At 53.1% G+C, this 12,453-nt stretch overlaps 1 protein-coding gene across 1 annotated transcript in view; it reads right to left on the reverse strand.

Annotated features, from left to right (window-relative positions):
* Nucleotides 1–12,013, reverse strand: part of SLC2A4RG (SLC2A4 regulator) — a 14,285-nt gene extending 2,272 nt beyond the window's left edge. Inside the window, exons 1-9 of the mRNA XM_077252998.1 lie at nt 11,756–12,013; nt 7,267–7,457; nt 6,988–7,061; nt 5,880–6,085; nt 5,689–5,789; nt 4,165–4,420; nt 3,870–3,956; nt 2,611–2,693; nt 1–2,412 (exon numbers count right to left, since the gene is read on the reverse strand). The exon at nt 1–2,412 is cut by the window's left edge and continues 2,272 nt beyond it. Coding sequence (XP_077109113.1) covers nt 2,301–2,412; nt 2,611–2,693; nt 3,870–3,956; nt 4,165–4,420; nt 5,689–5,789; nt 5,880–6,085; nt 6,988–7,061; nt 7,267–7,457; nt 11,756–11,896 — 1,251 coding nt within the window. The 5' untranslated portion in view covers nt 11,897–12,013 and the 3' untranslated portion in view covers nt 1–2,300. The remainder of the gene's footprint in view (nt 2,413–2,610; nt 2,694–3,869; nt 3,957–4,164; nt 4,421–5,688; nt 5,790–5,879; nt 6,086–6,987; nt 7,062–7,266; nt 7,458–11,755) is intronic.
* Nucleotides 12,014–12,453: the final 440 nt, after the last annotated feature.

Below are 12,453 nucleotides of genomic sequence, written 5' to 3' on the forward strand. Positions count from 1 at the left end.
GCGTTTATCCCAAATTCTGTGGTGTGGCTTTCTTGGTCCTCTTGCTTTTTGAGGATTGACCCCAAGTTCTGACTGAGATCCGAGAATATTATTTAACCAAGGTCTCGGCAGTCCAATCCCTGTACTTCCTGCAAAGTGACTCTCCTTGATAAAGCCCCCGTCAAGACTGGTGAAATGATTGTCTGGACAAGGAAAGGTGAGCGCTACCATGAGTCCTGTATCTGCCAACAGTGAAGCACCCAGAGACCATTCATGTGTGGGGGCTTCTCATCCATTGAGGGGGCTCACTCACAATTGAACACAGCCATGAATAAGAATGGGATCTAACATCCTCCAAGAGTAACTTCTCCCAACCATCCAGGAGCAATTTGGGGATAAACAATACTTTTTCCAGCATGATGGAGACCATGTCACAAGACAAATGTGATAATTAAGTGGCTCGGTGAATAAAACATTGACATTTTGGATCCATGGCCAGGAAACTCCCCAGATGTCAATCCTATTCAGATCCTATGGTCAAATCTTCAAAAAGGAAAAACAAAACCACAGAATTTGGGATAAACTCCAAGCACTGATGAGACAAGAATGGGCGGCCATCAGTCAGGATTTGGCCCAGAAGCCGATATCCAGCTGCCATGGAGAAGGGCAGACATCATGAAAAATAAGAGACAACCCTATGAAGTGCTGAGAATTGTACTTCAGTATCCATAAAAACATTTGACTAGAAAATGAAAAAACACTGAAGCTGCAAATTGTAAAAAAACAACTAAATTTGTATCGGTCTCAAAACTTCTGGCCCTGACTGTACGTGGTAACATTTTGGCTGTGCACCACTAGAGGGAGCTCACGATACAGATTTATTTTTCCGCTCCAGAGCACCCCCTAGTGGCATCTCATTAACCTAAACACAAAATTGTGCCCCTTAGGAAAGCATGGATTTCACCAGCTTCTTCGTCTATGCAGCAGTTACCCTACTGACGGCAATGCTTTAAGGAGAGACGATACCCTCATGTGCTCGTTACAGATGTGCTTACTTTAAAAAAAAAAAAAAAAAAAAAAAGGGATCCTGGTCCCTTGTGCTAGGCATTCCTGGGGAAAGTTAGGGACGTTTCTGCCCTGGCACAATACTTATCATCCCTTGCAGTTCCTGAGATGGTACAGGAGGGGGCAGTGAAATGTATGACACTATTATATTGCACTGGTCATGGAGGGGGTTCTATACTATATGTTACACTACATTACACTCCTCCTGTAAGGTAGGGGAGAAATATTACAGCTGCCTTTCCTTACATGTGCATTATAGGGGGACATTAAAAATATTAAATTAACTCATATTAATAAAATATATTTCTCAGAGCAAAGAACGGCTCCATACACTTCCTAGGCCACATATGCGGTCAGTGGCTACGCTGGAAAACTCCAGAGTTTAGCGCGGGGAAGAAGATAGCTGCCATCTTTGTTTTTCTCAAGGCTGTGCAGGACTGTAAAGAAAAATCTGCGTTTATTTCAGAAACAGCGCCACCATTCGCCTACAGGTTGTGTCAGGTATTGTAGCGCATCTGCTTTCACTCAAATGGAGAGGAGCTGCAATACCAAGCACAACCTATATGGGCCAGAGTGGCGCCAGAGTGCAATGAAATGGTATGAATGGTGCGACATGGTAATCAAGGATGATCACAAAAAGCGTCATCTTTGGGGGTCTAGCTGAGTAGCCTCTTTAAATTCTCCCAGCTGCTGGTGAGCCAAACTATAGTATTTCTCCCCTACCTGAAGATGTAGGAGCCACAAGACAGTAATGAATAAGCCTGTATGGCCCCCTCCAAGTCCGCAGAGCCTCCAAAAAGTGCAAAGCATAGTGCAGCAAAAATTTAAGACCACCCTACAAAAATGGGGAAGAAAGAAACAGTCAAAAATCACATCAACCCCTCCCCCTTTCCTCTCTGAGCCCTGCCCCGTACAACCCGATTCCTCATCTCATAATATCAAAAATAAAGCTTGTCTTCTCTCACTCGCTGAACAGTCCACCAAAAGGAATCTCAGAAACCCGGCAGCGCGTTACCTGAGAAGAACCTCCTCATGGCCATCTAGGCGGGGTCCAGCCCAAAAGGGGGCTCCAGACCATACAAAAAGAAATGCAGTCAATGTATAAAAATATTGGGTGTATAACAACAGTCCTGAATCATCGGGGACTTTTCACAAAAGGCTGGGAATAAAACAGAGTTTTTAGAGGAAGGGGGAAAAAAATGTCAAAAGCTCAGTTGCGCCCCCTAGGGGCAGTTGAGGTTTAGCGGCTGCAGCCCTCAGTCTATGAATCTCTGACAGGCCTTCTTCCAGCGGCAGGCAGTGCACCACATGTCTTTCCGTTCCATCCCGTACACCTTTCGGCATTTCTTTGCTTCCCCACGAGGCTTCCTGGGGAAGAGGGAAGAATACGTGGCCTGGATCAGAGGCGGACCTCTGTTATGCCCTTAAGATACTTGCCAGACACTTAAAGCGTGATTTTGCTGGAGCAATCACATGACAGGCCACATCACACCATCGATTAGCCGCCGGCACAGGCACACCAGACTGCACATAACAGACACAGATGGAGGACATTGTGCTGCTCACCGAGTCCCGGGCACTTGCTTTATGTTCGGTGGGGCGGTCAGGATCTGCGGCCTTTTCTCACTGATATTCAATGTGGGACGAACCTACAGCCAAAGGCAAGAAATAAAATGGGGGATCCAGTAGGTCTCTTCTACAATTGGTGCAATCGATTTCCAGGTCCAGTGACCAAATCCGTAACCTATTGCTGTACAGGCAGGAAGGAGGAGGTTCTCAGGGCTCCCGTCTGCCAGCCACAGATTAATGACGTGGCCGCTGGATCGGGTCCTGTGAACAGAGTCACTCCATCTCTAATCTCTGCACATCCAACTGCTGTAAAGCTAGTGTCACCACACTCGGATTTCCACCATGAATGTCTGTCTGCCTATGTGTTCATGCGACTTACATACGTGCAGAGATAGCCATCTTTAATCTAAATGTATGGGCCCGATAAAATAAAACAGCCTATACTCGCCTCCCGTGCTGGCGCCATTCCAGTGGTATCGGCACTCGCGGTCCTGGGGCTATAATGCGGTTATTATGACACGTGAACCTCATGCCCAATCAGCGCTGGCGTCCCTGTCCACGCCTACGGACGAATCGAACATGAAGAGGAAGTCATATCAGCTCCAGCCCTCTTCATGTTCAATCCGTAGGAAGTCGGGGACAGTGACGCCAGCGCTGATTGGGCGCCGGGCACCATACACCGCATAACAGTCCTGGGACCGCGAGTGCCGTCACTGCTGGAAAGGCATTGGCACGGGAGACGAGTATAGGCTTTTTTATTTTATCGGGGCCAAACATTTAGATAAAGAAGGGGTTGTCCTTGTAGTGGTCAACCCCTATGAGGACTGGACGATTTTTTTGTTTTTTCCTCCCTTTCTTCAAAGAGTCATAACTTTCTTATTTTTACCATAACAAGTTATCAGCCACAGGCTGAGCAGCGCTCCACTGGCGGCTGTCAGAGGATGACTGAATAACACAGCCATCTTTTGCCAGGACTGGAGCAGGCACAGCTCTTGAGCCTGCTCTGCTCATCTGCTCCTGTTGAGTGCCTTAAATATACGATGCTCGTTGTTAAGTGGTTAAAGGGTCAATCCAGACAGAACTGGTACACAATGTTATACCTAGAGCAGGTATATAGGGAGCAGGGAATGGCCCAGGTACTCCATTACCCTCAAACCCTGCAAAAGATTAATTAGTTTAGCTTTGAGGTTTTATATAGAGTATGCAATCTGTTTTATTACTGGAAAACCCTTTTAAATTATTGAAGCAATACTTACTGGAGGGGCTTTGATGAGCAGGGGCGGAGGAGACTGCCAAGTGAAGTTGACCTTCGATGTAAAGGACACGCTGACAGGTGAAGGAGCCTGTGGGCAGAACAGGAGGAGAAGCCATGAAACCTCTGTCTGAGATTGTGAAGTGAGGACACATTAAAGAAGACGGCAGCATAGCTGGAAAATGGCGAGCTCCTACAGTGTGATAAGACGACATTTATCTATAGCAGCTGCCAGTGCTTCACTTTAAGAGGAGCTCAACCCAGGTCAGAATGACCATCGCCACTAAGGCTGTACTCACTTGATAGGCGTGATCGGAGTGCACGTGGCAAAGGGTGCTGGGGGCCGACAGACTGAGGGGAGATACCAGTGGCAAGTCTATGTTGTTGGCAGCTCCAAGGGACCCAGCACAAAGGAAGGGAGCCGGGGGCCCGATGGTGGTAGGAGAAGTGGGAGTCAGACTGGATAGTCCATCTGTCAGCGTGTCCACATTCACGTCCATCTCGGTGTAGTAGAAGTCTTCTTCACCGTCATTGTGCTCTGGTTCTGCGCGGGGTCTGTGGCACAAACTACAGGTGAGCAGACTGAGAAGAGATTTACTAAATTAATCCGCCCCTTCTTCAACTAAACTAATAAGGAGAGAGGTGTAAGCTGCCATTAGAGACTTCAACTTCTGACTACAGTTCATCTCCCTTAAGAACAATGGGATTAAGTGATCAAATCCAATATTTCCCCTTATATCAGCTGTGGGTGAAAGTATGGGAGACCCCATACTCATTTGAAGATTGGAGAGTCCACTTCATCTTCTTGTAATGTATATGGGGGTCTTTAATGTAATTTAAGGAAAATCTGTGACTTGAGTGTCAGGTGTAATGTAGATACGGTATATCTGCAGATTTCTTGGGAGGGGAATAAATTATTTTGCTGTATATGACATGTAACATCGGACATTGCTAATACACAATCTGTGTAAAAACCTTGTATGGTTTTTAACGTTGCATGATTATCTAGGTTCACGTAGGACATCAAGGGTATTTGTACAAGCTAACAAACAGCTCACCGATGGCTGGTTTGTGTGTTCATGTCCTTTTTCCATACCCTCCAGAATAGATATAACTTAATAGGGTTTGTCGACCTTTATCTGTCCTCTACTTTGGAATATCTGGTTAAGCCCCAGGATAGCCGACGCATTAGCGGGGGCACCCTTTCTTGATTTTTTATTTACCGTAAGTTGCCATTTTCCGCAGTTGGGAGGGTGCACATTGAGTACAAGGTTATAGGGCTAGAGCACCCCACTGACATTCTTACGTGTGTCACTTTTTCACTATAAATGCACTTTATCTACACTTGAATAATTAGGGATTGTGATTTCAATATTTTATTATATACCTAATAAAGGTTATATTTTAATAAGGGTTTTTTATAGGCTAGGGGATAACTTCCCAATCGCGGGGATCCTAACAGATCTCGACTGATCTGTGAATGGAGAAGTGGGCGACCATGCACACCTCTGCTTCATTCATTCTTAATGGGATTGCCGAAGACCAGCCAAAATTTGTACTTGGTCATCGCTAGTGGTCCTATAGAGAATGAATGGAGTAGAGGTGCACATGATTGACAGCTGATGCATTTACACAAGGCTCTCGGAATCAGTGGTCAGATCCTTAATGATAAGAAAGTTATCTCCTATCTGATGGATAAGGGAAAACTTCCAAACATGGTACGACCCCTTCAAGCCTTCACCTGAATGACTAAAAGATTGGCTGCTACGGTTGAGCAGCTGGACAACCTCAATATAAAAACTGCACCCCTTTATTACACTCACCCCAGATGTTCAGTACGGATATGCTTCTGTATTGCAGCAGATGTGCTGAGAACTTTCTCGCAATTCTTCCAGAGACAGCGGAACATTAGCCTCCCCGAGTTCTGTAGGAACAGAATGTAGATGTCAAGATCATGTGACAGAATCACTATCGACCAATGGAGGAGGTATTAAAGATATATTTGTGCCGTTACCTTCCTCTTCCGGGGAACGGGTTCTCCAAACAAAAAGTGAGTGGTGTCAGAGTCCTCCAGTCCGGCATCGGCACATGCCAAGGAGGGTGCAGCCTGTAGCGGAGGAGACGGCGTGGAAGGGATGGACATGTACAGTTCACAGCTGTTGGAACTGCTCGAGCTTGATGAATTGATGGCGTTCCCCATGCACTGTTCACTCTGACATCCTGTAAATGCATCAGGATTAGTGATGAGCAAATATACTGGTTACTCGAGATTTCCCGAGCATGCTCTGGTGACCTCCGAGTATTTTTTAGTGCTCGGAGATTTAGTTTTTCTTGCAGCAGCTGAATGATTTACATCTGTTAGCCAGCTTGAGTACATGTGGGGATTCCCTAGCAACCAGGCAACCCCCACATGTACTTATGCTGGCTAACCGATGTAAATCATTCAGCTGAGGTGAGGAAAACTAAATCTCCGAGCACTAAAAAATACTCGGAGGACCCCCGAGCGTGCTCGGGAAATCTCGAGTAACGAGTATATTCGCTTATCACTACTCAGGATCCAAGGGGTCAAAACAGTACAAAAAATGTATAATAAGTCATGGATGGCAGGTTTAAATGGAAACTAAACTTACACTGCGCGTTGTGAGAATTTTCTGGTGCCGATGGTGAGAGCAAGCAGTCATATAACCACAAGTATGCGATATGCATGCTCCCAGCCACATTCCGACTAGACGTGTGAGGCCTTGCTCAATACAAGTGAACTGAGTAAGGCCGTGTACGTCTAGTCGGAATGTAGTCAGAGGCATACATATTACATACTTGCAGTCACATGATTGCTCGGTCTGGTTGCAGGGGTCACGTGGGTAAATGGCTAAACAAAATACCAGAAGGGAAGATCGGAGGCACCATCTTTTCCCAGGAATATGCTGCTTGACAACCCCATGTATAAAGATCCTGGATGTTAGACATCAGGTACCCAGCAGCCAGACAATACAGAAAGACTCGGGAGAATCTGCAGAGCAGTAGTCATGCCATGCCAGTCCCCAGCTCAGCTGCAGGGCACAGATGGGTGAACGCCCCATTTACTGCCCTGTATCGTGAAAGCTATAGATGTATATGGATACCTGTTCCTGCTGGCAGCACCAAAGGCCCCGAGGACAGGCTGGTCAGAGCGGCTGCTGCGATCGCCTCATCGAGCCTGGACAGAAAACAGATGTGTGATCAAGAGTCAAAGTCAACTTCTCACCCACTGGTAACAAGTAAAGGATATTTCTGTTCACAGACACAAAGCAGAGTTAGGGAGCAGGGAATGTAAACATTTCCCTGCAATAGATGTAGATTATTCCGGTGATTAAGGTGGAACAGTGCAAAAATGACCGTGCACGAGTGCAGCCCTCGTTCACCTGTGTTTAGGGACAGGAATAACGGAAGGTAATGTTGGTTGGATTCGGTTCTGCACAGGCTGAGACCCGGATGCTGTTGATTGGGGGTACGGCAGGCCTCCATGGAAACTGTCCTGGTACTGCCCAGATGGCGCGTTCTGCATCTTGCCAAAGTGAAAGGATGTTCTTACATTGTTGTAATACACGGATACCTGGAGATGAGAGATCATACATGGGTTATTCACTGGTCTGTGCCGCTGGCTTAATTTGGGGCGTATCAACCCTGGAATGTATCTCTCAAACAGTAATGTGAGAATGGAAAAGCGTAACTCTGGAAATGGGGAAGACAATGAAAAATGTCAACCATCTTATTTACACATCTGCTCTGCTGCCCTCTGGTGGCCACAAGTGGTTGTGACGAGTGGGTGGTTTGTACACTAAATTCACACCCTATACAGAGCATACAGGACCCTATACACAGCCGTACTACATCATGAACCCAAAAACTGAGAAGGAACGAAAAGTGCGTGGGGCAATTCTAAAAACCTGAATATAAACAACATGGTGATGTCTCATGATCTCATCTGTACGCCTGAGCCACCTTCTTAAAGAGAAAGTTGACCAACTCAATTTGGCCATCAAATGGGATCGCTGCATAATAAAAAGCTCCACAGTCTTCTTAAACACTTTGAGGTTAATATCACCATCTCTGATTGAGGTCAGTGAATGGGAAATGGACTCCTTTAAGTCTAGAGACTGAGAAGCTCCATAGACCTGGTATTTCTGATAGCTGAGAGTTTGTGGCAATGTATCAGTGCAGGGGAGATGCCTGCCCTGGAGCCCAGGCTCTCTGGCTCACAGGATTGTGTACACCAGATACAATTTTAACAAACCCTCAGCTGTGAGACAACGTCTGTACAGTGCTTTCAGCGTGTGTAGTCCCATTCACTGACTGCAAGCAGAGATTATGAGGCAGCCATGGAGCTGAAGCACACACATTAGCTGTGGAATGACGCCTCTGGGATACAGGATGTGGTGCGGCCGCTGCTCACGGATCCTGTCCTGGCTCCAGGTGGACAACAAGTGAAACACTAGGATCTGTCCCCCGGAGCTCACAAGCTAATCAGCCATTGGGACCACCAATGTGCCATAGAGGAGACAGAAATCTAAGGTGAACCCAGTGATGGCATCAGTCCTGCTGAGACCTGTAGTGCCACAAGAGAGGACACTTCTTGGTGTTTGGGGTAACTGGTGACAATGTTGTTGGTGGAGATCTCTTGTGGCACTACAGGTCTCAGCAGGACTGATGACATCAATGGGAAAATACATTGACGATGGAAGTGACGAGGAGGGAGGAATCTGCTGTGCAGATGGGGCGTGCGGTGATATAGGATGCTATCTCCAGTGATGCTAGGGGTCACTGCAAGGAGGGGTGTGTGTGGCCCCCCGGTGACACTGCGAGGAGGGGGTGTGGCTCCCAGGGACACTGCAAGCAGGGGTGTGTGGCCCCTAGTGACACTGCGAGAAGGGGGGTGGCCCCCAGTGACACTGCGAGAAGGGGGTGTGTGGCTCCCAGGTGACACTGCGAGGAGGGGGTGTGGCTCCCGGGGACACTGCAAGCAGGGGTGTGTGGCCCCTAGTGACACTGCGAGAAGGGGGTGTGTGGCTCCCAGGTGACACTGCGAGGAGGGGGTGTGGCTCCCGGGGACACTGCAAGCAGGGGTGTGTGGCCCCTAGTGACACTGCGAGAAGGGGGTGTGTGGCTCCCAGGTGACACTGCGAGGCGGGGGGCTGTGTGTGGCCCCCGGTGACACTACGAGGGGGGGCTGTGTGTGGCCCCCGGTGACACTACGAGGGGGGGCTGTGTGTGGCCCCCGGTGACACTACGAGGGGGGGCTGTGTGTGGCCCCCGGTGACACTACGAGGGGGGGCTGTGTGTGGCCCCCGGTGACACTACGAGGGGGGGCTGTGTGTGGCCCCCGGTGACACTACGAGGGGGGGCTGTGTGTGGCCCCCGGTGACACTACGAGGGGGGGCTGTGTGTGGCCCCCGGTGACACTACGAGGGGGGGCTGTGTGTGGCCCCCGGTGACACTACGAGGGGGGGCTGTGTGTGGCCCCCCGGTGACACTACGAGGGGGGGGGCTGTGTGTGGCCCCCCGGTGACACTACGAGGGGGGCTGTGTGTGGCCCCCGGTGACACTACGAGGGGGGGCTGTGTGTGGCCCCCGGTGACACTACGAGGGGGTGGGTGTGTGTGTGTGGCCCCCGTTGACACTGCGAGGGGGGTGGGGGGTGGCCCCTGGTGATGCTGCGAGGAGGGGGTGTGTGGGCCCCGGTGTCACAGAGAAGGGGGTGTGTGTCCCCCGGCGACACTGTGAGGAGGGGGTGTGTGGGCCCCGATGTCACAGAGGAGGGTTTGTGTGGGCCCCGGCGTCACTGAGAGGATGGGGTGTGTCCCCCGGTGACACAGAGGAGGGGGTGTGTGGCCCGGTGTCACTGAGAGGAGGAGGTGTGTCCCCCGGCGTCACTGAGAGGAGGGGGGGTGTCCCCCGGCGACACTGAGAGGAGGGGGTGTGTCCCCCGGCGACACTGAGAGGAGGGGGTGTGTCCCCCGGCGACACTGAGAGGAGGGGGTGTGTCCCCCGGCGACACTGAGAGGAGGGGGTGTGTCCCCCGGCGACACTGAGAGGAGGGGGTGTGTCCCCCGGCGACACTGAGAGGAGGGGGTGTGTCCCCCGGCGACACTGAGAGGAGGGGGTGTGTCCCCCGGCGACACTGAGAGGAGGGGGTGTGTCCCCCGGCGACACTGAGAGGAGGGGGTGTGTCCCCCGGCGACACTGAGAGGAGGGGGTGTGTCCCCCGGCGACACTGAGAGGAGGGGTTGTGTCCCCCGGCGACACTGAGAGGAGGGGGTGTGTCCCCCGGCGACACTGAGAGGAGGGGGTGTGTCCCCCGGCGACACTGAGAGGAGGGGGTGTGTGGCCCTGGTGTCACTGAGAGGAGGGGGTGTGTGGGCCCCGGTGTCACAGAGGAGGGTTTGTGTGGGCCCCGGCGTCACTGAGAGGAGGGGGTGTGTGGGCCGCGGCGTCACTGAGCTGAGAGGAGGGGTGTGTGGCCCTGGCGTCGCTGAGAGGAGGGGGTGTGTGGGCCCCGGTGTCACTGCTGTGAGGAGGGGGTGTGTGGGCCCCGGTGTCACTGCTGTGAGGAGGGGGTGTGTGGGCCCCGGTGTCACTGCTGTGAGGAGGGGGTGTGTGGGCCCCGGTGTCACTGAGAGGAGGGGGTGTGTGGGCCCCGGCGTCACTGAGAGGAGGGGGTGTGTGGGCCCCGGCGTCACTGAGAGGGGGTGTGTGGGCCCCGGCGTCACTGAGAGGAGGGGGTGTGTGGGCTCCGGCGTCACTGAGAGGAGGGGGTGTGTGGGCCCCGGCGTCACTGAGAGGAGGGGGTGTGTGGGCCCCCGCGTCACTGAGAGGAGGGGGTGTGTGGGCCCCGGCGTCACTGAGAGGAGGGGGTGTGTGGGCCCCGGCGTCACTGAGAGGAGGGGGTGTGTGGGCTCCGGCGTCACTGAGAGGAGGGGGTGTGTGGGCCCCGGTGTCACTGAGAGGAGGGGGTGTGTGGGCCCCGGCGTCACTGAGAGGAGGGGGTGTGTGGGCCCCGGCGTCACTGAGAGGAGGGGGTGTGTGGGCCCCGGTGTCACTGAGAGGAGGGGGTGTGTGGGCCCCGGCGTCACTGAGAGGAGGGGGTGTGTGGGCCCCGGTGTCACTGAGAGGAGGGGGTGTGTGGGCCCCGGTGTCACTGAGAGGAGGGGGAGTGTGGGCCCCGGTGTCACTGAGAGGAGGGGGAGTGTGGGTCCCGGCGTCACTGAGAGGAGGGGGTGTGTGGGCCCCGGCGTCACTGAGAGGAGGGGGTGTGTGGGCCCCGGTGTCACTGAGAGGAGGGTGTGTGTGGGCCCCGGCGTCGCTGTGAGGAGGGGGTGTGTGTCACCCGGCGACACAGAGGAGGGGGGGTGTGGGTCCCGGTGTCACTGAGAGGAGGGGGTGTGTGGGCCCCGGTATCACTGCTGTGAGGAGGGGGTGTGTGGGCCCCGGCGACACAGAGGAGGGGGTGTGTGGGTCCCGGTGTCACTGAGAGGAGGGGGTGTGTGGGCCCCGGTGTCACTGAGAGGAGGGGGTGTGTGGGCCCCGGCGTCACTGAGAGGAGGGGGTGTGTGTCCCCCGGGATCACTGAGAGGAGGGGGTGTGTGGGCCCCGGTATCACTGCTGTGAGGAGGGGGTGTGTGGGTCCCGGTGTCACTGAGAGGAGGGGGAGTGTGGGCCCCGGCGTCACTGAGAGGAGGGGGTGTGTGTCCCCCGGGATCACTGAGAGGAGGGGGTGTGTGGGCCCCGGCGTCACTGAGAGGAGGGGGTGTGTGTCCCCCGGGATCACTGAGAGGAGGGGGTGTGTGTCCCCCGGCGACACAGAGGAGGGGGTGTGGTGTGTAGCGGTGTTCCGTCCGCCCCTCCCCCTCGTACCTCAGCTCTTTCTGCACCGGCTCCTAGATTCTGCGATGTTTCTTCGATACGGGCGGCCGGATTTACAGGTTGGTGAAGGCGGAGCGGAACCCCGGTGCTCCCGCCCGCTCTGTCAAAACCTCCGGTGCTCAACGCCGCCATCTTCCAGAGGAGAAGGGGGGAGGGGCAGGGGAGAGAAACGACCAACGGAGAGCGCGCACCGGGACCCCGCCCACTCTGCCGCCTTCAGCACTGGACACGCCCTCCCCCGCCTTCCTAACTCAAATCGCTTTCTATTGGCTGCCGCCAGACATCAACAAGACTCCGCCCTCTCTTGCTCTCTGGCACGTGGCCAGACCCTGCTCTCTCATTGGCTGGTGCTTGTTGTTGTTCACCGGCTAGGTCACGTGCTGAGGATGGGGGCGTGGCGGGTCCCTGGAGCATTCTTAACTCTTTCGTGGTCAGAGGGGGGCGTGGTGCTGCTGGCAGTCACTGGACTCTTGTGCTTGTTGTCGCTGTGCGGCCACTGTAACTCACCGTCACCTGTTCCTGCAGGGCTGAGCGGGCTGGCACCGGCTGTCACACAGCCACAAGTCCTCAGCTGCACAATTTCCTCTCTCCCTTCTGATCTTCAGAACTTTAGTAAAGCTGGGTGACATCCTGTCTTCTCTCATGTCCCCAGTCCTACATGACAGTGACACATGGCACCGTGTGATCAA

The sequence above is a fragment of the Ranitomeya variabilis genome, chromosome 4 (genome assembly GCF_051348905.1).
Source record: "Ranitomeya variabilis isolate aRanVar5 chromosome 4, aRanVar5.hap1, whole genome shotgun sequence".
In the NCBI taxonomy this organism is placed as follows: Eukaryota; Metazoa; Chordata; class Amphibia; order Anura; family Dendrobatidae; genus Ranitomeya; species Ranitomeya variabilis.